The following is a 25,757-nucleotide window of genomic DNA, read 5'->3' as shown; positions in this document are numbered from 1 at the left end:
TTTTTTTAATTCTTTTGCTCTGAATAATAATCAATATTTTGCTTCTTTCATGCAGTTGTATTGAAATGTTCTGCGGAATGTAAGAAAATGGATGATGGTAACCAATGTTATTTGAATTATAGTTTGGTGAAAGTTTACTTGTTTTGGGCCATTTTCAAATAAAAAATCTAGCAGTTTTATTTGTAATGCCTATTTTTCAGTTTCCTTGATAATTTATTGCTTATATACTAAAACTAATATCTTAAATTGTTCAAATTTCAACAGAAAATTGTGGTTTCTTGAATTGAATTGATGTTACCATGGAAATAAAGCCCGTGACCTATATATCTAAATGTAAAATTCAAAAGCGTTGACTGGTCTATTTAAGGAACACAGCTTCGGCTTTTTATTTTCATTTTAACCATATCCATGAGAATAATAGCAGCGGGCAGAACGATTTTTTTTTCATAAAAAATGCCAGACGAAGGGTACTTCTGTAAGTATTTTAAGCTGTGAAATTTGTTTGAATGAATGCAAATAACATAAAAATATAACTTACGTTAGAAATAAAATGTTTTAAAGCTACATTAACAAGAAAGACAATTCTGTGCAATATTTTTTTTTATAAGAAATTACGACAAAAAGCAAGATATAAGCTATTTTAAATATCTCAGTTGCCATGGTTACTTTAAACTTTAAAAATAGGGTACCATGTAAAGGTCTTGGTATTTTGCTTATAATATTACCCAAATATTCCATGATACTCATTAACAGAATGGCACTAAAACCGTCGAAAACTCCGTTTTTTATACATATCTGTTTTTTCAAAAAAAAGAAAAGAATGCGTTACCATGGAAACACGAGCCCCGCGACATATACATTTTAAGCTTATATTAAAAAGCTTACGCACATACTAGTAAAATTACCAATTATGCGGACTTTACTTCATGAATAATCACAAGTGAAACTATAAAAATACCAGGTGCAAAGATTGTTTAAAAGAGATACCGTTAATTCTCTTCTAAAATTCCATGAAGGTCATCCTTCACAAAAACTTGAACACAAATATGTATTATGGGCTAGAGATAACAAATTTAGATTTTGAATATAACATTCTGCGAAACCTGATCAAACATTCAGAAAATTAATGTTCTGTATTCTTAGATGAATGGGGGTCATTTTGTTACTTTGTGTATCGCTTCGAATCGTCGGAATCTTCGGGATCACGTGATTTAAAATTGTTTCAACGAATATCATTTAAGACGCCACAAATAACTGTATTTCATGATGTAATTAGCACGATTGCACGAAAATATGAGTGTACAAAATTAATTTAAAATTGACATGACAATATTAGGCAAGACAATGTGTTTAATGTCTAAAACTATAAATTATGTAGCCATGTGTACATAAATAGTGTATTAGTAAAATTTCACTATACTTTGATTTCTGCAGTTAAGACATTACTCATTTATATTCTTAAAATTATACTGAAAAGAGATTAACATGAAATTACAGACGAAGTTTTAAAAACACTTTTATTCGTGAAGCCTGAATTGTTCACTTATGAATAACTTGTTTCTAGTATAGCTGATATATTACCTGTATTATAAGAATGATTTTATGAAGTTTTGTGAGTTACAAAAATGTTGAATTCCAGTGCTAAGATTTAGTAAAAAATTACGTTACGTTTGCAGTACGTATTAAACTATTACTATATATTTAACATATTAAATATATATAAATTATATCCTCAGTTTGTACATATATCTGTCACGATGAAAAATTGAATGATTTTTTTGAACTGAACTGTATATTTCAGTATCCAGTTAAGATTATTTCAAGTTTAAGATAACATGGCAAATATACTTTTTTATTCTTGTTAAGACTTGAATGATTCATGCACTATTGACAAAGTTTATTCACGAACTAGTTACGAACTGGGGTACAATTTTTGACATTAATGAAAGGATAAGTGTATATGATACAAAACGACAAGGTTTTTTATGAACGTCATTCGTCTGCTTTAACTCGGCATGATATTTAACCATTTATACATAACCAAGTAACATTCTAATAATCAACCAAGTGGTTTTTAGAATATTATTCAGAACAAAAGATAGACAGAGTCTGTGTTTTACAGAGACGCACTTTTTGACAGTCGAAATATACAATTCTTTGCCATTATTAGATATAAAGATAAATTCAAACCAATCTGAATTCGACAAAAAAATATATCTAGTCAAATTATTTAAATAACGTTATTCCGAAAATTTGCATACCGATGATTGACAAAATAGTAAAAGATAAATAAACACATTGTTAAGTGTATGTCGCATTGGTACGGATTCGTTGCTCGTCCAATAGGTGTCGTGCGTCTAGTGGAATTAATTGCTCATTTTTCTCAGATTTTTCTGTCAAGTGAGCAACGCATCCGTGCTGATTACTATTACTAGTATTGTATAAAAAAAGAATTGTAAACAATAGATCTAGATGGTTACGTTTTACGAAACATATTATTTTGCTATGTACCGCTAATTAAAACGTATTACTATTTATTCATTGTTAAAGACTGAAGTGGATTCATCACTATGACAAAAAGGTTTATTTCACGTAACTAGCTACTGGAACTGACGGGTAGTACAAGTGTAGTTTGAACATTTAATGAATGGATTAAGGTGTAAATATTGATGTAACAAAAACGACAAGGTTTTTTATGAACGGTTATTTCGTCTGCTTTAAACTCGGGCATGATTTTAACCATTTACTACATAACCAAGTAACAGTCTATTAATTTCATACCAGTAGTGGTTTTTAGAGATATTTATTTAACTGTTTCTTAGGGAAAGACGAGTAGACCAGATCTGTCGTTTTTATCAGCCAACAGCAGTTATGAGCAAACCTGTGAAACTGGAATTTCTTTCAACGGACTGGGGGAAAAACTGGATAAAATTACTGGTTGTTAAGAAGGAAGAAGGAAAACAATTTATCAAGGTATGGCTACTTCGCAAAACTAATTTTCAAATACTTGAATATTATAAAATGTAATATTCATAAACTGAAATAGTTTACACGGTTTCAGATCGGTTTTATCTATTTTATTACAATTAAGACAAAGTTTTTTTTTTTCTTTTTTGTCTTATTACTAAGCAATGGGGTACATAAACGTATTATAGTTCAAAGAAATCGGTCTAAAATCCTTTGCGCAATTTTGAAACATTTTGAAAAGAAATTATCCATATACGGAAAACTTTTAGAATTATTTGAAAGAGTGTCCCCTATTTAATTTCTTCAAACCTAAACATATTTTTAGCAGAAATATTAACTACTGAAAAATCGACATTGTACATCAGTGTATTTGGGTTATCGTAATTGTATAAAAAGTACGTAAATAATGTTATTGAAACTAGGATGCAATAAACCTGTACACGTATAACTGATATTCCAGTCGCTAGGGCGAACTCTAATATTTTGCCGCGAATACTCGGATTAACTGCAAATTGGCCGACTAGATAAATTTAAGCGTCAGACGGGAAAAAATGTACTCAGTTCCAAAAGAAAGTGTGCAATTTTTAATTTTAAATATTTCCAAAATTCATCGACGTTTTTGTTTCATTTTTCATACACTAACTCTCAGGTATATTTTTCATTGATCGGCCTTCAAATATACCCCACGGCTTGGATAGATTTTAGTTTATTTGCAGAAACGTGATATTGCACGATTTGCACGTGCCCAAGGCAAAGGTGGATGTCGCCGGAATCGTATACATAAACACTCCTTATGCCTCATACAAAGGTAAAATCACATTTGAGTTCACAGCGGTGCTCTACTAACATGCCTAGATTAAGCGAAAATCAGCGATTTCAAGCATTAAAGCCCTGCTCCACGGCTATTCAAATTCTGTTGTGTGTATGCAACCCATGATTACAATAGGTAACAGTTAACGGCCACGTGCCACACTTCAGCACGCAAAACCACATGTATTTTATAGAGAATTTAATATAAAAAGACTTTATTGTGACAGGTGTCACTGTTCATAGTCAGGATTTTCATGCTACTCGTGGTGACAACGTGAGTAGGACGTAAGGGTGCTATAGAAATACAATAATTCGGTAGCGTCAACGTTTCCATCAGACAATTTTAACGAGTATTGAAGTGTCTTTTCTTACCCTTAGTACTTCATTTTGCACCAAAACTCTGTGGGGTTACTTGTCGAAATTTCTTCGATTTCGACGGCTTGCCAGCGGTGGAACGCGCATTCCGATTGTCGTAGTAACTTGTCAAAAGCGTATCTGGCGTTTATGTGTTCTGAACGTAACTGCTGACGTTGACGGTTATCTTCTGAATGTTTTAAAAGGAATCTACGCTCCTTAATGCGCATATTATTCCACAATTTTTGTAGATCGTCGTGCCAATGCGGTTTACTTTGTTTAAGGCGTTTACTTGTTCTTTTAGAGGAATTATACGTAGGAATGCACCAGTTCATTTCTTTAGTTATACTTTCACAGAGATGCTGGTGAACATTGTCTATACTGACTTGGGTTTCGCGTGCATTTTCTAATAATGTAATTATGGTCATAATAGCAATGCTCGCTAATTAACTTCTCAACAAGTCTTGTGGTGTTTTGCGCAATTTATATTTAATACCGGCGTCGTGTTCCCTGTTCGAGCTATTTTCACTCGGGTCATGATAATAGCTACATTGAAACTCGGTCACTAGAGCAGAATGATCCGTTGGCTGCGAACGTTCTCAAATTAGTCCGTGCAAGTTGTTATATTATTCGGTCGGATGCTATTCGATTCCAAAACCTCACAAGATAACGAAGCGTTCCAAAAATGTGATCCACAGACTGAAAAGACGCAAGGTAACATAAATGAGACTGAAAGATCTGCGAAGTACATACACTGGTATACCATCGAGCACTTACGCAGAAAAGAAACAATTTTCCTTTAGAAAGAGTCTCTTGAGTTACATATTGTAAAAGCTTGATGCTTAGCCTGCTAATGCAATTGCACAGAAAATAGGGTAAAAAAGGGCCTTTTTTGTTTGTTTTTTCTTAACAAAACATCCTATGATGATACCGACCCGTCGGGACGGACCGAAATAAGATTTGTTTCAAAACCCTGCGTGTCCAGCCTAAATCTAATGAGTCTCTCCTATTTACTGATATGTGTTATAACTGATCCGAAGGAAACAAACGATATTATTGTTGAAGATTATTATAATGTTCATCAATATCTAGGGACGTGATCTTTTGTGTAGTAAATGAGACAACGCAGGCCAACGAGGATGATATTGGATATTGTCAACCTTGGAAAAGTAATAACACCATATGCTGGCGTGTTTGGTGTTATTACTTTTCTTATATCACCCGCGCTAGTCTCTGTTATTTATATAATAACAAATAGGAAACTCATTTGATCTAGGTAAGACTCGGGAACGTTTGTCTGTCGCACCTTGATTAGAGTGGTGGAACCTATGCTCGCGGTATTTTGTACATATATAATCTTTTTAAGAAGCAAGAAAAAAATATTATTTCGATTTGCCTATGCTAAAACTTAAAGTTATCCTCCTTTTATCGAAACATATTGTTGATGTGCGTCATCACGTGACTTGGTCGTCTCGTGAGCTATCGACACGGCATACGTGAAAAGGTGAAAATTCGCCCTGAAGGGAACCTATGCTGGCGGTATGTAATATCGATTAAACTAAGGACGAAAACAAAAATTCAGCAGGCTTAAAATGAACAAACAAGCATATGCGAATATAATATTTAGCACATTACTCATTTATTATGTGAAAAACAAAAGAAATGAGGATAAAATTTAGTATGTGCCTCTATGTGTATATTTCCCTTACAGAAATAGAGTCACTATTAGAACAAAGCTTAAAAACGTATAATAATGTTGTTTAAAAACAGAATGTTCAAGTATTAAAGATTCAAACAACGACAGTGATTAACTCGCTAATGTTTTCTACACTTCTTTTTTTGTGTAGGAAATTTACTCCTCCCTACATCTCAGAAAGAACCATTTGGACTTTGTCAAAATACCAAGATAACATCGATCTTTTCATGGTTCGCAAGGCTATCGTAGTGTAGCCAGGCGTCACACTCATCCCATCTTGCTCTTAAATGTATCTTATATCTGAATGTAATGCATGATTTCTAAAACAACTTACTTTAGTTAGTGATTTTGACATATTTATGTGAGATTTGTGCGACGGATACAGATTGTGTAAAATGTATCGGCTGCTGTATACGTCACGTGAGCGGCACGCGCGGCTATCGCTACGTTTGTTGTAAAGGCATTTCACCACTGACCGGTGTTGAACATAGCATGATGAAATATTTTTTATCAGTGCTTCTGCAGAAAGAATATTTATCGAAATACCGCGAGCATAGGAATACCGCGAGCATAGGTTCCACCACTCTATGTTTGAAATGTCCTATCTAAAAGAAGTCCTCCTTTTTGGTATGAGGAAATTTGATATAGAGTGTTATTTGAGGTGTAATAAACTATACACACTGAATCAAATATTATGCGCGCAGAGTAACTCATTAAACGTCTTCGCACTCCAAAGTGGGGCCTGTTACTTTCCGTATTTCAATACTACTAAGCATGGTTATGCGTAGACCTACTATACATTGCATTTCGCGATATAATAAGCAAAGAAATAGTGCTTCTCTTTTTCATCTATTTTTTTTACATAAACGGCATTTTAGATTCGAAATAATGTATAGCAAGACTATGTTTTAAGATATATACTAAACGCCCCAAGTCATTATACGCTGCATGTATATACACCCCTTAGAAATTATTCAGCAGGCGTATAATCTTATAATCTCTTCGTATCGCTTAAAAGAATGTAGGAATTAATTTTTTTCTAACGTTAAGATTTTTTTTCATACTCTGTGAGCTTGAAGAACATTAGTTTCCAAGACAAACAAGAGAAGAAAAACACAAGTCACCAACTCGTTTTGATTTTATAGAGCACTTTTTTCCTGAAAATTTGTAAAATTTAAAAAAAAAGGTGATATTTTATAAAACATATAATATCCCACTTAATACTACAGGGATTTCGGGTCTTACAGGTTAATACGTGTACAAGGTGATGTTAGTATTATATAAGCTTAAATGTCACTAACAAATTTCTTTCATTTTTACATGATGACATTATTACCCACCCACTTTATTTTCAATGGAAAAAAGGTATTCAGATCTATAAAAAAGCTGTAGTTAAGATTTTTTAAAATTCTTTGCAGCTCTTATGGCACACAAAAATGCTTCAAAATGGAAAGAGAAAGTTTGGGTCACCGTGCATCTAGGATATTTATTAAGAAAAATCTGTTAAAGCAGCATGCCTCCAGATTTGGCTAAAAAATAATTTTTCTTTCAAATTGAAGTTTTGGTCATATTATGAACATTAGAACATGAATTTTTGTTTCTAAAATATTTTAAAAATTCCAAATCAAGAAAAAAAGATGACCGCGTCGGGACTCGAACCCCGGACCGCCGCGACAATAAAGACGTTTTCCCGTCGTTGTAACAAATAGCGCTATAGCTGAAGTAGTGAATAATGACTTCAAAATATAGATATTTATAATCGAGACAGTTTACCTGGAGTAAAAGCGTGACAAACGCTTTTCGATTTTCATCGTAAAAAGTAGAAAAAACAGAAAATTCTCATGTGTTTATGTAACATAAAGTTTGTCAGTAATTAAGTTTTAAAGCCTTCTTAAGAAATATTGCATGTATTTCAAGATATCTAAAAAAATATTTTTTTTTGTTGTTGTCGAACGATCTGGAGGCATGCCGCTTTAAATACTGGTGAATTTTGATTTTTTCAAATTTATATTTCCTAGATAATATAAAAATCTGTCTTAAAAACTTTTATTTTGGTTATAGCTTATCATTATAAGTATCAATGAGGAATATATCAAAATCAAAGCTAACTTCTTTATTAGATATTTGAAATTACCTACCCCTACACCATTGGGAATCTTACGTAAATTTAAGGCAAATGCCAGCCAAAAATTAGGATGAAAAAAATACAAAAAGTAGAATCTATATGGTCAAATGGTACATAATTAGCCATATTTTAATTATTTAGCAGTAAATTTTGGCAAACGTTTTGTTGGAAAACAATATTGGAAGAATTATTTTTTTCAAAATGGCGGATATCCTGAAAAACAAACGCTGCTATAGACTTAAATTTGTTTTGTTGATGTGAATTGTTGGCACAAACTGACTAAATTATATATTGGTGTTTGTTGGGTAATGTATGACTTTCAAACCTTTCACGAAACCGCCCCTCTGTCAGAGGGCGCAAACATCCTTCTCGCAGCTAGGATTGATATTATCACATACATTTAACTAATTTATTTTTTTGTACTCTCGCAAATGTATACATACATCCATGTTTCAATTGTTAGGTTTACCATTTGTTGTTTGTAAGCTTATCTAATGTTTTGCTTATGTAAAAATGCCATGGATGATTCCTCAAAAAGACTGTTAGTAGTTTTGCATGGATCATAGTGCAAGATTCTGAAAACCCTCCAATTTCAGAAGCTTCACTGGTTCTTTTATGCTAGGTGTAATGCATACACATTGATATGTTTCTGTATTATTATTTTAAATACATTCGCCGCCGAATCATTTAGTATGCCAACGTCAAATCACTTGCATTATACTGTTGTAGGTTCTAAACACTCTATTAGAGGTACAATTCTTTTAAAAGAAGAAACTTTCAACTTGGCATACGGAACAAATATGTCTGCCTTAAATGTACAGGAGGGACTTTCCCTACCGTCCACCTTGGAAAGTAGTGAAAACTAACAGTGTCGGTATGACTTAAAGTACCCCCCTCCCCAACAGGAAGAAAATAAAATCTGAGAGAACAACAAACAGACATCACTTTAACAGCAAAAGTATGACTAGTTTTTGTTGATAGATGACAAATAACATTAATTTTCATTACAGGAAATGGAAGTTTCCACCAGTTTGACGTTGGAAAACCGTCGGGATTATACTGTCGCCGATAATTCTGAAGTTATAGCAACAGATTCGCAGAAAAACATTGTTCACGTTCTCGCTAAACAGCATTTGGTAAATTAATTACTGATCAGCTCATGCGTAAAACCCATTTTTACCAATAATGGGGATGGTATTGATATCATACCATCTTAATACAAGGCAATTCATTGATGCAAGCATCAAAGACGCCGCCAAGTGTTGTGTCTGAAGTACATTTATTGCAATATGAGAAATCACCTAATCATTACTTTATTAGTCTGACTGGCTACAAGTTATCAACATTAGCACATAAAACAATATATGTTATAAACTGTTTAAAACATGAAGAATAAACATGATAGAAAAGTTTTACCATGCAATACAAATCCTCTACCTGCAATGACATTAACATTGCGAGTAGGTGGTCCCTTTACATACAAAATTAAAGTAATTATTTCACTAACTAAGGTCATCTCCTGTGAAAAGTTCTTATATGCAAGAGCGTGTGTATGAAGTGTTTGTTGGGAAATGAGGAAATGTTGAAATTATTTCAAAGTTGTGGTTCACAGAAACCATTATTTTTATTATCGTGTAATGTAATGAGTGTTTTCTATTTACTGATGAAGTTTTATGGACCTTAGTCACCTACATTATAAATTTCAGAATGCAGATTATACACAGCAATTTACTGTTTCCCTTGACAAAAACAATCAAAAATTTTGTCCAAGAAAAGAATGATATAACATAAATAATCTCTATATTGTCCCTATTCACAAAGCATGAATCTTTCTTATATACTTTTGAATATCATAGAATTCATTTTTTTTTCGGACGAACGATAAACTTGAAGTAAGGTTACTAGGAGTACGTCAGTGTCTAGTTCAAATCTAATATTACAAGAAATTTAGAAAGCATAATAACCCACTGCCAAAGTGTAGAAAATATTTCAATGAAAATGTTTTTTTTTTATTATTATTATTATTTTTTTGTCAGGAATGGACAAATACAAAAACTATCTATTAAATTAAAAAGAAAAAAGAAAAAAAAAAAGAAGCAAGTAACAAGATATGATAAAACCAGAGCAACTGACTAGTCATATAAGATCAATGAACATATAAATTCAACAAGGAATTCTATTTTAAAGTCACTGATGCTTTGATAAGTTATGGTCCCATGGCTTTTGATATTTCGATCTAACCACATTTAAAGAAGTTTTAACTTGTCACTGACAAATTCAGCCAAGTGCTCTTTAGCCTATTGCACATCTTAGTTGACAGTGTATATCTGTAAACAATGAGTAGATCTATATAACACATAAGCAAAAAAAAAAAAAAGAAAGAAAGAAAAAAGAAAAAAAACAAACAAAAAAAACAAACAAATAGAAATAGGAATTTGCAAAAGTGTGCGCATTCTGAAATTACATCACTGTACCTATCAACAAAGAAAATAAGACAAAAAGGTTAAAAATAAGTTAACAGCGGCACTTCCTTCGTTCATTTCAACATATCTATGCTTATTGATTCCTTTATTTACTTTGTAAATACGTTTTTTTCCAAGGAATTTTTATGCAGGCAATTGTAATTTTCCATAATTTTTTTTTTTAATATTCTCTTCGAAGTTGTAAAATACACGAACGCTCCCTTGTCCAGGCGATTTCACGCTTTACAGTATTGTATATCTGCGGTATGTTCTATTTATAGAAAATGAGATAGGTAAGTAGGTCATGCTAAGAATAGAAATAGAAAACTTGACTTACAGAGTAACCTCCCTTATCAATAAATCGGATCAACATTTTTGAGGAAATTGTAAATAAAAAAAAATATGTTCTGCTCTACAAATAAGGAGAGGAAAGACAGATAGCATTGTTTTAAATCACATAATAAGTTGCATTACATATATTTTTTATGTTTTCTTTTTGCCATTTTTTGTTTATTCACTAAAATGTATTGTGCAATATCGTTGATCCTTTTACAAAGTATTCACTGTGTTCAGTTTATCACTCCGAAACTATTCATTACCATCTTTACAGGGTCCGAAATAAAAGTGTATCCCATATACTCGACACCGCCTTCAGGGCGGCGTCGAATTATGATGTATAGTAATATAGGTGGTGAAATGTATTCTGTTCGGTTGTTCTTGTCTCTTGCCATGACTTTGATTCAGTCTTTTTCGTCATGTTTTTGTTCACATATATGTGCTATTTTTTTCTGTCTACTATTGGTCTATTGTTGGCTAATTAGTAAGAACATACTTTTTTCATTACGGTGTAAAACCTGATACTATAAGTTCTGAATAGTTAATAACCAAACATATTTTGTTTTGTGTTTCTTTTTTTCTTTTTCATTTCATTTTGTCGCTTGAACGAATATGTCTTTGTTAATATACCGTAATGAAGCCATCCAGCTGGATTACAGAAAGTCAGTGGTCCTACCAAGGTGCCTACCAGTGATGAATTTGAAATAACGGACGAAATGTACAAGGGATGGACCATCCACCATTAAAAGCTGGAAAGTCGCAAAATGACCAATAATTGTTTCGTTTCGGTGTGACGTTAACCAAAAAAAACAAACCCAAAACAGACAAACATACTTATAAACAAACAAATATTTATTCCATAAAAAGCTAATTATATGTAGCAAATTAAAATCTGCTTCAGTGAAAACTCCTATGCCCGGACTACTTTTATTAATATTCATAGTGCGGTAAAGAAAGATTCTTTGTTTTCCGAGATTTTATAATGTATTCGGTTCTTATGATTTTAACAAGGTTGGATCAAACCTGGCGCTTACGTGCCTCTTGTAATCCTGAAGCCCGTTTCACAAAAATTCGTAAGTTTCATCCCAAGTTCTCTCCTAAGTATAGACTTTGAAAATACATTATTTTCTTTATAGGGTATTACTTGTATCAATTTAAAAAGGCGTCGATAGTGCAATTTTAGGACAAATCTATCTTATTTTTGTTCGTCATCAGCTTCTTAGAATACTAAAAATGAATCTGCTTGAAACGATGTTCATGAAACACCTTATTCCAAATTCTAACTTTGTCCCAAGTAGGCTTCGTGAAACGGGCCCCACAGCAGGCAAATCTACGACAACCGAAAACAATATCCATAATAAATATATTTTAAACTTGCTTTGTTTTCTTTCATTTTCAGATACAAAGCATTGAGGGATTTGCTATGTTACTGTGCAGCCACTTTCTGACAACATATCCTCAACTTGTCTCTACAAAAATAAAGATAGAAGAATGTCCATGGAAAAGGATGGAAATTGTATTTAAAACATTTACATCGTATTATAGATGATTGTTTATACAGTAGACATTCTAAGTCGGGAAGTGTTGACAGGATTTGATTATAATCCATCTTTTAAACATTTATCAATTCAATTACAACAGAAAAGTAAGTTTGAACATTTGATTTCCACATTTTTATGCACATAGAAATGCTTCATTTTACATTCTGAATGATCCAATCACAAAATAGTATCTACAGAATTTTTAATGTTTATTTTTTTTTCTTTCTTTGAGAATGACGAGATGCACATACATGCGTTTCAGTATGTTAAAGACTGTGTACGAGTATGTGAAGTTTCTCAAAACCGTAACGGTAAGATTATTAACTTGTAAATGTTTCAACCAAAGTTTGAATGGAGAGTTTTTGGAAGTGGAAGTAAAGGTGATTTATTTTTAATTCTGACTAGGTAATATAGCAATACAAATCTTTCAGATATAGTTTACAACAAAAATATTTAAAGATTATGGAAACAAATATCCTAAAATCCTTTATGGTAAGTTTATAGTCTCATTAATAGTTTATACACAGTCTCACAACTGTAATGAATAGTGTATTCTCTCGTAAATGATTAAGATAGATTTCACACGAAATATTTTTGATTGAAATTTCTCAAAACCTTAACGGCAAGTTTATAGCTTTGTGAAAGATACCTTTCTTAGGAACTTAGGTAACAGTACATTTTAATACTAAATATATGAAAATTGACATGGATACATTTATTCATCATAAAGCAACTTTCCAGTTTTTAATGGTGGCGAAAGACCCATGATGACCCTCTGAGCATTACTTCAGGCAAGGGCAGTAACCAAGATAGACCCGATGGCCTTCCTTAAGCCAACTCGTGGCTTCCTCATATAATAGAATTTTATATTTTCAGCGAGGTGTCGAACAAAAGCGGTGAGGTGCAAACGACCCGGGTCACTTAGCCACGGAATCCCCCTACCCCCCACCCCTCACACACATAAACCAATATTTTGTTGTAAAGTTATGCCAGAAATTAATGTTTTAGATTGAAATTGTACTTGTAGAACAGCCAATTGTTTGCTCCGGGATTCGGGAATTGCGAGTGTTGAAGACAACTCAGTCGGCATTCAAAGGCTTTGTGGACGATGAATACCGTACTCTGCCGTATTCTGATGACCGGATATTTTCCTCCGTAATATCTGCAAATTGGTGGTACGGCTCCTGCTTCCGCTTTGACTTCGATACAATATGGTATGTCCATAATGTTGTCTCTTTTTGACGAGCGAAGATGCTTCAGAGAACTATTGTTCTAAAATGTTGCACGTGGGCTCTACGAAACCTGTAATCGCGAAAAACGTTGGTGTATCCCTATTTTAAATCACTTCTTGAAGTAATGAAATTATATTATTGCCATTTCTTGATTTTATTGGTTCATACTTTAAAATACGGTTAGAAGGTTGATGACGCTGATACCCTGAAAATGATATTGTTTAAAACGACAATTACTATATCTAGGCAAACAGTGAAGAAAACTTTACTTGAAGGGTTTGCTGGACCAGCAGACAAAGGTGTCTTCTCTGCAAACGTAGAAAATACACTGTATGAGACCGCCAAAACAGCTTTATCAAAAATACCACAGGTAATCTTATATATTGTATCTTGTCATGTTTACTGTCTGACTGCAAGTTTCTCAGAGATTATACCAGCAATGCAATTATGAAAGACCTAAAACATATTTATGTGGGGTCTCTACCACATCAAAAACTATGGTGGCATATTTATGCATACGATAATCATAAAATGTTCATGAAATTTTAAGAACTTTCCAGAAAAATCAATACTTTTCGCGAAAAAAAATGTAAAAAACTTTCGTGAAATTAGGAAAACGTTATCTGGTCATCGAGACTATATGTCAAAATAGTACCCAGTACTGCATAAAGATAACTCAGTAAAGACTTATTCCGGTAATAGACCCCCGCTACGGAACGAAGTGTGTTATATCAACCTCAGTCCCCTATCACCCTTAAACTTATAGATATTTAATTATAACATTCAGATGGGCTACTAAATCAATGTATTTTTAATTCCCTTTAATATTTTTGTTCATTCCGTATCTGTTATCGTATGCAGTAGCTGGCACTATCGTGATTATTTTTCACTTGGAACAAGAGTTGCTTTTCATGAAAACTGTAAATTTTGCGGAAACTATCTGCTCAATTTAGCAGTCATGTATCATGAATATTATTTTGAATGACATAGGTAATTCATTCCCATTTGGACTCACAAACTGATATATCCCCGATGTTTTATTCCTAAATAATACATATTTTATTTCATATCAATCTTTCTTCCAGATTAAACAGATGGAAATCACATTACCTAATAAACATTACTTTGAAGTTGATTTCTCAAAATTCCCAAAATTGGATTTTGATGGTTGTTTCAACAGAGTAAGTAGAATATTTTACATTACATACCGAGTGCTTTCAGCTATCTGTATTTATTTTCATAAGTTATTTACCTGAAATGAGTTTGTTATTTTCTTTTCCTCCATGCTCACCACAGATTATCGCAGAGCTGCATTGCGGAAAATGTATGTGCCTGAAATACTTCCCATATGGCATGTGGGATCCTACGTGAACATAAATTAAATCAGACATGTCAACATATGACATTATGTCGGTGTGATAAAAAAACCTAGAATGTTTGTTTTGGTAAAACAAATACTAGTAACAACTTTAAGTGCACCTCAAAGTTACTTTGCTGCACTTTACCTCTGTTCTATTGTGTCTTGCACCATGCTGTATGCTTTCCTCTCATGTTTTTCCTTCTATACTTTAATCATTATTTTAATTTTATTTGTTTCAAACAGGTGTACACAGCTTTGGACAAACCGTCCGGTAACATACACGCCGTGGTACAAAGGAGGGATGTGTCAAAACTTTAATAGTGTATGTTGAGCATCACAGCCAACATATAAGCCAAATTCGTTTATGCATTTACTTTCAAAATATAGCTTATGTTGACACTTTTTGAAGTTAGAAAAAGTCAAATTATTATTGAATCTATATTTAGAATCCTTTCTATTTATCTTATCAGAGGGAAACGATTAATGATAATGATTTTAAAATGATTATTGGCTCGTGGCCGGAGCTAAAAGTATGTATCAATCTGTGCGAAAATTCTCACGAACGAACTTTCCAGGGTACGATTTCTACAGTGACGTCATGTCAATAACAACCAATAACCGGAAAGCATTTCTCAAAAATGTTGCGTTATGTTATTCGCATATTCAGTATTATAGATATTAATGATATACATTTAAACATGAAATATTACGGTCGTCTAGTGTTTTGCGGCTGCATGCCACTTGATATTGTCTTAAGGTATTGGGCCCATAATAGGGTATCTCCTTTTTGAAGAGTACTCAATTTCTACATAAACCTTCTTTGACTGCAATTTTCAGGGGGGCGTAGGTTCAAGCCCCACTGTGACCAAATTTTTTTTCCTTATTTTTTCTTTTTTTCTAGTAAGTTTTTACTTCTTTCAAGACTTGTCATTGATTTATTGTACAAAAGTGGAAAATATTCATTTCATAAGCGATTTCTTGCTGTTCAAAGTGAATTTAACTCTGAAATAGAAGGGGTAGAGTTAGACTTTTTTAAAAATACTGAGTTACGTGCGGTAAAAGTTCTCTATTTTGCCTTCATTCTTTAGATTACATATTGTGGAAGAAATGCAGGTAGGTTTTACCTCTGCCCCACAGTTACTTTTGAATGAAGTGAGCAAAATTCAAAACAGACCCGCAGGATTCGACCTTAATTTTTCAGTGTTGGAGATAGAAATCTGTCTCATTAAATCCGTTTACTTGAGGCACCCTAGAAAAAATTATACTGACACTTTTATTTCTTAGTTTTATAATTGTTTACCAATAGTTTGATGGTTCTTTCATAAAATATAATGGTATAATGAATTCTCTGCAAACGTTTTGGATAAAGGCAGCAACTTTGAAATTTGTCTCTACTTGAGCTTGAGGAAATACCATAAATTACACAAAATTTATAAAAAACGGCACGGTAAAAGTTTTTAAAAATTTGCAACAAAGTGCGAAGCATGGTCAACTGTAAGAATATACCAAGCAAATGCCATTTTTTAAACATTACTATTAGGGGCCTAATACCTTAACAAAAACCTTTAGAAGACAGTAATATTTACACGCACATAAACTGTATCCCCGTTCCTTCATTCCCTCGCCCCCGCCACAAGCAGAGGTAAAAATGGAATATTGAATGGGCTCACTGATTGAAAAAGACTAGAAATAAAAATAACATAGAGTCAAAGTATGGTGAGATATTTTACATTCGCCAGATGTCTTTTTAAAACAGTTGCTATGATTGTTAATAAAATCTGTAAAAAAGGTCCTTTGGAGGCATAAATGAGCCTTTTCATAAGAGGAAATTAAAATCACGCAGTTTTGTCAGTGTTTGGGAATGAGTTTCAACAAACGCACATATTTATGATGATTTATGTAAAAGCATCTTGGACTTCGTTGAAAACATTTAGTACTGATTGTTTACTGACTATTTGTAGGATAAAGCAGTTATGGAAATAACACAGAATGTTGCAGTTATGGCACTACAGCCACTATTTGACCTGCATTTAAAAACGAACTGGTCATCTATGCATATTTGCCTATCTATGAAACACGTAGGAGTTTAGTTATACGCTTTGCAAAAAGAAGTGGATTTAGGGTGTATATTATTATTCGGACGTGTATCTGCAATTTATACACATCATGCATTTATAAAATTAACTGCATTTGGGATAAATGGTTCATATTGAATGTCTTGCTTTATAAATAATACATTTGTACATTGATTGTGGCTCTTAGACTCTGAAACATTGTTTTCTTTCACTTCCTTTTATTTTTGAGAAAGCGTTCAATGAAATACTCATGTTAGAGCGTCTGCAATAAATATATATGTACAAAAAATTTTTGAGACTCACTTGTATTTTGTCCTATATAATTATCATGTACTAGTCTGTCCATGGCCTATTTCGAAGAAGACATGAAACGCCTATTAAAAACAGATGGTTTTCCGTTATGTTTACAGTTATTGTTCATCTAAAATATTTCCCCAGATGGTGTCACTGATGAAAATATACATATATGTATGTACAAATAATGTAACTGCAAATTTATCAATGGAAAGCTTAGAAAATTGTAATTTAGAAGATGTAAGACATCGAAACGTATTCGTTACCATGGTAACATCCAATTAAATACTTTACCTATTATAACGTTAGAGACATTCATCAGTTTAAGGTACAATTTCCTTTCCTTTATAGTAATACTTTGATTATATCTGATTTGCCGGACATATAAGGTATAAATTAGTATCATTTTAATTTATGTCTTGGAGTTTGCACATTACGCTACCACAACATTTCCATATTAAACATAATTCATTATGCGCCACTGACTCATGATTCATGCGAAACAGTCTGAACGGTATGATTATTTTAATCTCGTTCTAAGCATCACAAAATGAGATATCACTCTCCTCCTAGTAGCAGTTCATACGTGTGTAACAGTACTTAATATACAGGTTATCGCATTTATTATTACTATATTGAATATTTTATTATCTAAAATGTATGAATATTACTAATTAATAACATATCATGAGCAATTTAGGTATACAATTATTTCTACAATACTGAGATATGTCGGTATAAGGTTTTTACGCTATACGTTACTAAATTTTAAAGTCAAAATAATCCATGAATGTTTCATTAAAATATTTACTTAAGAGACTATCATACAACAGTTAATCATTAAATGAATCTAATATAATTATAGCGTACTTGCAACAAAATTGCACATTTCAAATAAAATGTATTCTGTGACAAAGCGTTGTTGTGAGTGTATTTTATCACTCAGGCGATAGCTCTAGTTTCCTTTAAAATATTCGTAATAGGCGAACATACTGTCTCCACTGACAACTCTTATTGAAAATGCTATGCTGTTAGTAAACATCTATGCCCCAAGTTAAACTTTAATTTATACACTAGGCCATGCTTAACATGTAAAATTAATTTGAAGACATCTCCAAATTATATGACACGGTTTCCTTAAGCATGAGGTACTGTATAAAATGTAGTACAATTGTTTGGTACACCCCACCAATGAAACTTGTTAAAATTGATGTTTGGTTAGACATTTTATTCACTCAGAAGGGCATTTCATATATCTTCTATGTATAATTCAATAGCTGACTCTATTTCTCGGAAACAGTCGAACAGACTCAAGGTGTTGGTTCCTTTGGCCGAGAAGTCTCCCCAGGAATACTGCAGGAATTCAAGTCCTTGATTTACGGAAGGAGGCTAATAGATTATTAAATAAGTCACTGGCAGACAATACGAGAAACTCATACAGTTAAGTTTCAAGCTTTTAAAATTCAGTTAGGCCTTCCAGATGACTTGCCACCAAGTTTGGAACAAGTTGTACATTTTCTTGTCTGGCTATCTTTACAGGGCCTTTCACATATACAGTCAGGCTGTATCTAACAGTTGGTTGTCCCCGATGTTACAAAATTGCTAGAAGGTATGGGCAGAGATAATTGTCTTAAGGATACTAGGCTTCCAATTACTGAGCAGCTTTTGGGAACAACTAATGAAAAAACTCCCTGCTGTTTGTACAGATATGTATGAAACAAATTGTTCTCAGCAGCCTATACACTGGCGTTATTTGGGTTTTTAGGGTGCGTGAAATTACAGTGCATAAACAAAGTTCGAATCCCTTAAGTTCCTATGTACTATCAGCTGGGGATACTCATCTACATTGTAGTCGGGAAGAAGTAATTATTAACTTAAGGCGATCAAAAACTGATCAGGATGGCAAAGGAGTGTCAATAAAAATGTGCAGCACTGGTCGGGCACTTTGTACTATCCGTTCTCTTGGGCTATATCTTGATAAGAGCGCCAGGAGACGGGCCTCTTCTTATACATTTTAGTAGACTACCCCTAACCAGATATCAATTTAGTGGGTTACTCAGGTAGTTTCAAGTAAGGGCATTGATTATTCCCGTTTTAAAGCACATTCATTTCGAATTGGGGCTGTAACAGCAGCTTCTCAGCGGGGCTACTCGTTTGATACAATTAAACAGGGCGTTGGTCTTCAGACGCATGTCAGTCTTACATTCGGCCTTCAGTCATAGTGATTCCAAAACTTTGTTTAACTTGCAAACAAATCCCATATGGCTTGTATAGGTGTCTTTCAAGGCATGCTTGCAACTGTTCTATGCCTAAATGCTCATTGTCGCAATTCGGGTTAAGCTGGCAGCTTCATGTTACATGCAATATGATGTTCCTAACGTTCGCATATATATTTTTAGGAAAGCCCATTTCGACAGTGGGTTCCACGGTTATCAATAGAATCTTTTTGGCAGCAAGGAAGCTTCCGTCCAGAAGGTTTGAATCTGGGGTTGGATCCTAGTGAAATTTGGTGGCAGTGATACAGCGGCTTAACATTGAAGGAAACACAACGTAAGCTTCAAGCCCTGGCAAGCGTTGGGCCGGATCCTAATTTTATTTTGTTGCATGTCGGCTGCATTATGGGACCTTAGGCATACTATAGTTGATTTATTTCAGTACGTTTCTGCTGCACTCTCAGATGCAAAGATAATATTGTCTGAATTGCTACCACGCTCTAAACCTAAAAGGAGGTATCATACTAACATTGAAGCTATGGATAAGGCCCACAATCTCACTAAATGGTCACGAGGCATATTGTGCATTGCGGCATGGGGGTGGGGGGCACTATTTAGTCCACAGTGATTTACATAAATTCAATACCCTGTATTTTGCTGACGATGGAGTCTGTTTTGTCAGAGTTTGGATTAAAGTTACCGTTCATTTGTGTTTGTAGCAAAAACTGCTGCTTTCTAATTTCAAAAGAGAATATTTAGTATATAATAAAAAAACTCTACCATTTGTCTGTGTTATTTAGACTGCTACTCTACAGACCGTCTGTCTGTATATATTTCTGCTGCCAGTTTACAGATCATTTGTCTGCAAATTCCTGCTGCCAGACTATTTGTCTGTGTATATTTCTGCTGCCAGACCATTTTCTGTGTATATTTCTGCTGCCATTTTACAGATCATTTGTCTGTATATATTCTGCTGCCAGACCATTTGTCTGTGTATATTCCTGCTGCCGGTTTACAGATCATTTGTCTGTTGATACTGTGTGCTAGTTGATCACGGCTCCATTGCTAGTCTGCGCTGCTGCAAGCAATGGGTGGATTTGACAGTGGCTGCCAGCTTGTCAATTTTCATGTGTGTAAAGAAGTTGGTTTGGGTCCGGCATGAGAATTGCCTTTTGGCTGCCGTATGGCAAACTGCGTCAAACTATAACAATAATTTCACACGGCATAATTTGTCAAATAGACATTTGGGTTGTTAGTAGTCGCCACACCCGTTGCTAGCAACCATTCTCAAATATGTACTTCTTATGTGCTAAGTGACAGTCAGGGTCAAGCCATCTAGCTGGCGACCCACGCTTAATAATGGAGCCGTGTCAGTTTGAAACTCCAAACCTTTAATAAATATTCGAATGTAATTAATAAGAATGATAATAAATGTTTTGTAACCTCGAATATATATTGGATTATTGGTTTAAAAATACAGGTATATGTAGCACTTATTTATGTCGTCGTTATTACTGGGTCAATGGCACTCTCCGTAGGTGCTACATATCATAAGGAAATATAGGAACACTTCCTGGTCGGTCGTACTGTGTCTGTTTCCCTGTCTGTCTGCCTTTTCAATAATGATGCCTATTCTGTTGGAGGGGAGATAACAGCGTTGGTATGATCTGATTGATCTTCACTGGTTATCTTCCTTTTATATTAAAACATATAGTGTGTAATTATCACACATTCGCCGCACTGCCTCTTCAGCAAACAACTGGTAAGAAAATGATACCCACCCTCCTCCCCTTAGAAGTGCAAGCAATATTTGAATAATTTGATTGTTACGTTAACTGCCCGTCTGTTAATAACTTTGTTCTGTTGGACGTTAACAAAAAGGGTTACACCTTGTCACATCAAAAAAAAAAAAATACATTACTATCTAACTGTGAGGATGCAAGTATATGTTGTCATGGTAGGTTTGAGAACATTTGTTTCGTATGTTATAAGTGACAGTCAGGGTCAAGCCATCTAGCTGGCGACCCACGCTTAATAATGGAGCCGTGTCAGTTTGAAACTCCAAACCTTTTATAAATATTCGAATATAATTAATAAGAATGATAATAAATGTTTTGCAACCACGAATATGTATTGGGTTATTTGTTTGAAAAATATAGGTATGTGTATCACTTATGTCGTCATGATTACTGGGTCAAGGTCACTCTCCGTGTCACTAAAGTGTTGCTTTATTTCCTTATGATATGCAACACTTCGTGGTCGGTCGTACTGTGTCTGTCTCCCTGTCTGTCTGCCTCTCCAATAACGTATTACATATATTACAATTGTTTCGTGCTGAGGCGGCGACCATTTATGAAACAGTCGAGTTAGTATATTGCAAAGTGTGTGTGTGTGTGTGTGTGTGTGTTTGGGTTTAACGTCTTTTTCAACAATTTTTCAGTCATATAAACGACGGTGTCTACTTGTAGCAGTGAGCACAATGCCCAACTTTATAGTACTGCCTCACTGGAATATCAAGCCGTAGACACGTGGCATGATACCCCACCCAGTCACATTATACTGACACCGGGCTGACCAGACCTAGCACTATCCTCTTAATGCTGATTGCCAAGCGAGGAAGCTACTAGTACCATTTTTTACGTCTTTGGTATGACGCGGTCGGGGATCGAACCCACGACCTCCCGCACTCGAAGCGGACGCTCTACCACTAGGCTACCGAGGCGGTACCAAAGAAGAAGAAGGATTTAAAAAGAAACAGGTTTCAGTTCATGCAACTGAGCATGAAATCATGACCATGTCGATTTGACTGTCTTTTAATGTAGCTATGCAATAGAAATTTTTGGATCACTTACTAAAATATACACAAAGCAATTGGATAAATGTTCTGTCAACAGTAACAGTCTATGTTTCTGTGTAGACATTATTGTCAGATGGCAGGAAGGAAAAGAAAAAAGTAGATATTTTCACCGACCTGGAATCTTGGCCCGTATTCATCAACGTTTTAAGCCTGAAATTCATAATTCAAAATGCAATTTTGTTTGCTCTGTCATTGTAATATAAATACATATTGTGATGACACTTTAAATTAATATGCATTCTGCAGCTGCAGAGAGTTTAGAAAAAAACAGTAATGGGTGCGAACTTGCTTAAAGCTGTGTGCACTCCGCTACGTCGTTGCAATAAATGTATTTAGCATCTGTTATAAAACAGTGCTGGTAATGGAGCTGAGTTCTATGCATATCATTGGATGAAATACCGAGCAATTTCTAAGATATTCTTACATTGTATTGTGGGAAATGAACGCCTTTACTAAGAAAATATGCCGACCGTTCAATAACAGGAGACAAGCTTCTTCATCAAAAAAGTATGTCAGCCGTTCAATTGAATGAAACGAGATTTGTCACCAGTGTAGGGATAACGTATGATTCTGAAAAGAGCGGGAATGTCAGCGTTGTTTTATCACGTTAACATCATTTTCTTTTGAATTATCCCTGATACGTTTAGGCTTTGCTACGGAAAGCGCATTTATAAAAATGTGTGTTAACATCGCGTGGGCGCTAGACCCTCTCTGTTAACACACATTTACTCCCCTCGAAAACGTCTAAAGCAGCAGTTATATATTATCCGTTGAATTGTAGGAAAGAACGTCTCCATAGAACAGTATACCATTCGTTAAATGTCTTCAACGCAAAATATGCCACCCTATGAATTAAAAAGAATTAATATATTGATTACGAAAATATGCCACTCGTTTGATTGTAGGAAACAAACGTTTCTACTGAGAAAAAAAAATGTGTCGCTCATTTAGATGTAGAGAACGGTCGTCTCCATTGAGAAAATATACTACATCCATTGGAGTATAGGGAGCCGACAGGTAATAAGATATTCAAGAAAATACACATAAGCTAACAGTCGATACTCCGTTTTCTATTTTGAACAAAGGAACGGATGGTTTACACAAACTAACAGTAAAACTTATTAATTAGTTTCAAACAGCCAAAGTTCTTTTCGAAATATTTCTATTGTTTTTCAACTAAACAACTCCAAACTTATCACTGTATATGATACATCAATATTATTGTAAAACAAATACATGTATGTGTACTTCTAAAACAAAATTGAACAGTTAAATTCTTCTGTTTATAACATAGCCAAGATGACATATTATTTCCCGAAAGCCTTGAAAACCAGGTGGTAAATCTAAGGTCACTTAATCTAAAAATGAGGGTACATTGTATAATGTTTTGCTTATGTCGGTCGGCAGATCGGTCAGTCAGCAAACCTATTTATTTCCGATCAATAACTGGAGGAAATGTCCATGACCTCTTACTTCGTATCGTGTTGCTTGTAATCAGTAGACGACCCTTTTATTTTAAGAGTAGTCCGTAGGCCAAAGGCAAGGTCACAGTTACTTCGAGACTGATAAGATGATAGTTTTCAGCAACTTGAAAACACCACGACTGACAATTATCATCATCAAATGACCCCTTTCAGGATAAGTAGATTAAAAGGCAAGGTGAGAGTAACCTCGAGACTGAAAATGATTTCCGCTCAATATCTGAAGAATGTGTATCTACGGCCGCCGAACTTATTGGTGATTGGTTGTGATCATTATTCGACCCCTTTTAGGCGTCAAGAACAAAGTGACACCTGGACTGAAAATCGTTTTAGGTGAGTCTTGAGAATCATTGGCTCTAAGACTTCTAATCTTTTGATGGCCTGTGGTTAGTTGATGATCTCTACTATGTTCATCTTATCGGAATGTCAAAGTCAAAGTGAACTCGAGACTATAAACGGTTTTCGATCAATAACAAGAGGCTTGAACATGTCCGCTCGATACTCTTTAGTTTTGATTAATATATTGCACTGAACATTTGCTTGTATGCAGTTTTTGTCGAGACCAAGGATTGTATTCCATATGGGTTCAAGGCCACTAATATTAATCTTAGCAAAACAAATAATTATGTAGGGAGCAAGTAGTGTCACGGTGAAATAGAGACTTTTCCAAATAATCAGCTTAAGTAAGGTTTGCTATATTGAAATGAATCTTGGTATATGGGTAGCTTACAGTCAGATCAAGGCTGGAATTGCAAATGAGGACAGTGGGGACACTGCAAGTGTCACTTAAAATGTTTTCATTTAATAACTTATGCTTGGATTGTTGTATAGTATTGAAGTGAAACATGGTCTATGGGTAGTTAATACAGAGTTTATAATGGGAAAGTATGTATGTGGAGTCACGAGTAATGTCGTTTTTCTTAACAAGTAAGGTGTCATTGTTCTCCTTATAACAAACGATTCTCAGCTAAACATATAACTGAAGCTCAATAACAAGACTGGAACTTCACATTGGGCTAGTGTAGCCAATGCCACTGTTACTAAAATTAGAAAAAAGTGCTCATTACATATATTGATTTTGATGGATATATTGAAATTATGCTTGCCTTATAGGTAGTTGTAATGATACCAAGGCTAGTACTGTATACTGCTCCAGGTCATTGTTATAGTCCCTAACCTTTTTCGAAGAAAAAAAAGGGGACATAAAAGTACGATGCGTCCTTCCGTCCGTCATTCCATCTGTCCTTCCGAGCTTACATTTGCATATTTAGGTGGCGATAGGAAAAAATATGTACTTTTTCTTTGATAATCCGTATGCTTGCATGTGGCTATTTTTTTTTTTTTTTTTTTTATTGACTTGGCAAAAAAAGAATAGGGAGAACAAAAGAGTAGCCAAATAAATACCCATATGGTCAGAGACCACCAATTCAAAAAAGTACAGGGAACTTACTGGGAATGAGGTAAGTATATACCTGGGGATAAGGTAACGTCTGTGCGTTCTGATTGGTCAGTCATGTAAACAAACCCAGGAAGTGATTATTTTTTTCAAAATTGATATTTTTTCACTGCATTTACAGTATTTTATTATACATTTTGACAAAATTTGCTACATTTTATGTGTATTGAAAAAAAGTTTTATCAAACGAATTTCTCCCGCCATGTCCATGATGTAAACAGGGGGTAATCTCATTCACACGAAAATTACTTAAATAAAGTATCACTATTCATATGTTTTTCGTCCGATATTTTGGTAGAACTAAGATAGTTCTTGAAAAACTTGCAATTAGATATACATGTTTCGATGTATGGAAGGCCGTACACGCCATAATGTTACAATGTAAGTCTATGGGAAACAACTGGTGGTCTCTAACCATATGTAGGAACATCCGTCCTTCCGCCCGTCTCATTTCGTGTCCGGTCCATATCTCTGCCATCTAAGAAGGGATTTTAAAAT

The 25,757-nt window shown here is 34.2% G+C and overlaps 1 protein-coding gene across 1 annotated transcript; it reads left to right on the top strand.

The window, feature by feature from the left end:
* Positions 1-2,871: 2,871 nt before the first annotated feature.
* Positions 2,872-19,771, top strand: LOC123550385 (uricase-like). Its single transcript, XM_053546867.1, has 8 exons — positions 2,872-2,973; positions 8,963-9,088; positions 12,150-12,266; positions 12,524-12,602; positions 13,319-13,505; positions 13,770-13,893; positions 14,609-14,704; positions 19,652-19,771. Exons 1-8 carry the CDS (start codon positions 2,872-2,874, stop codon positions 19,769-19,771), a joined length of 951 nt encoding a protein of 316 aa, XP_053402842.1.
* The last annotated feature ends 5,986 nt before the right edge of the window (positions 19,772-25,757 follow it).

This window comes from Mercenaria mercenaria, chromosome 6, assembly GCF_021730395.1.
Source record: "Mercenaria mercenaria strain notata chromosome 6, MADL_Memer_1, whole genome shotgun sequence".
In the NCBI taxonomy this organism is placed as follows: domain Eukaryota; kingdom Metazoa; phylum Mollusca; class Bivalvia; order Venerida; family Veneridae; genus Mercenaria; species Mercenaria mercenaria.
The sequence above is the reverse complement of the archived record's forward strand: the minus strand, read 5'-3'. Positions and strand labels throughout refer to the sequence as shown.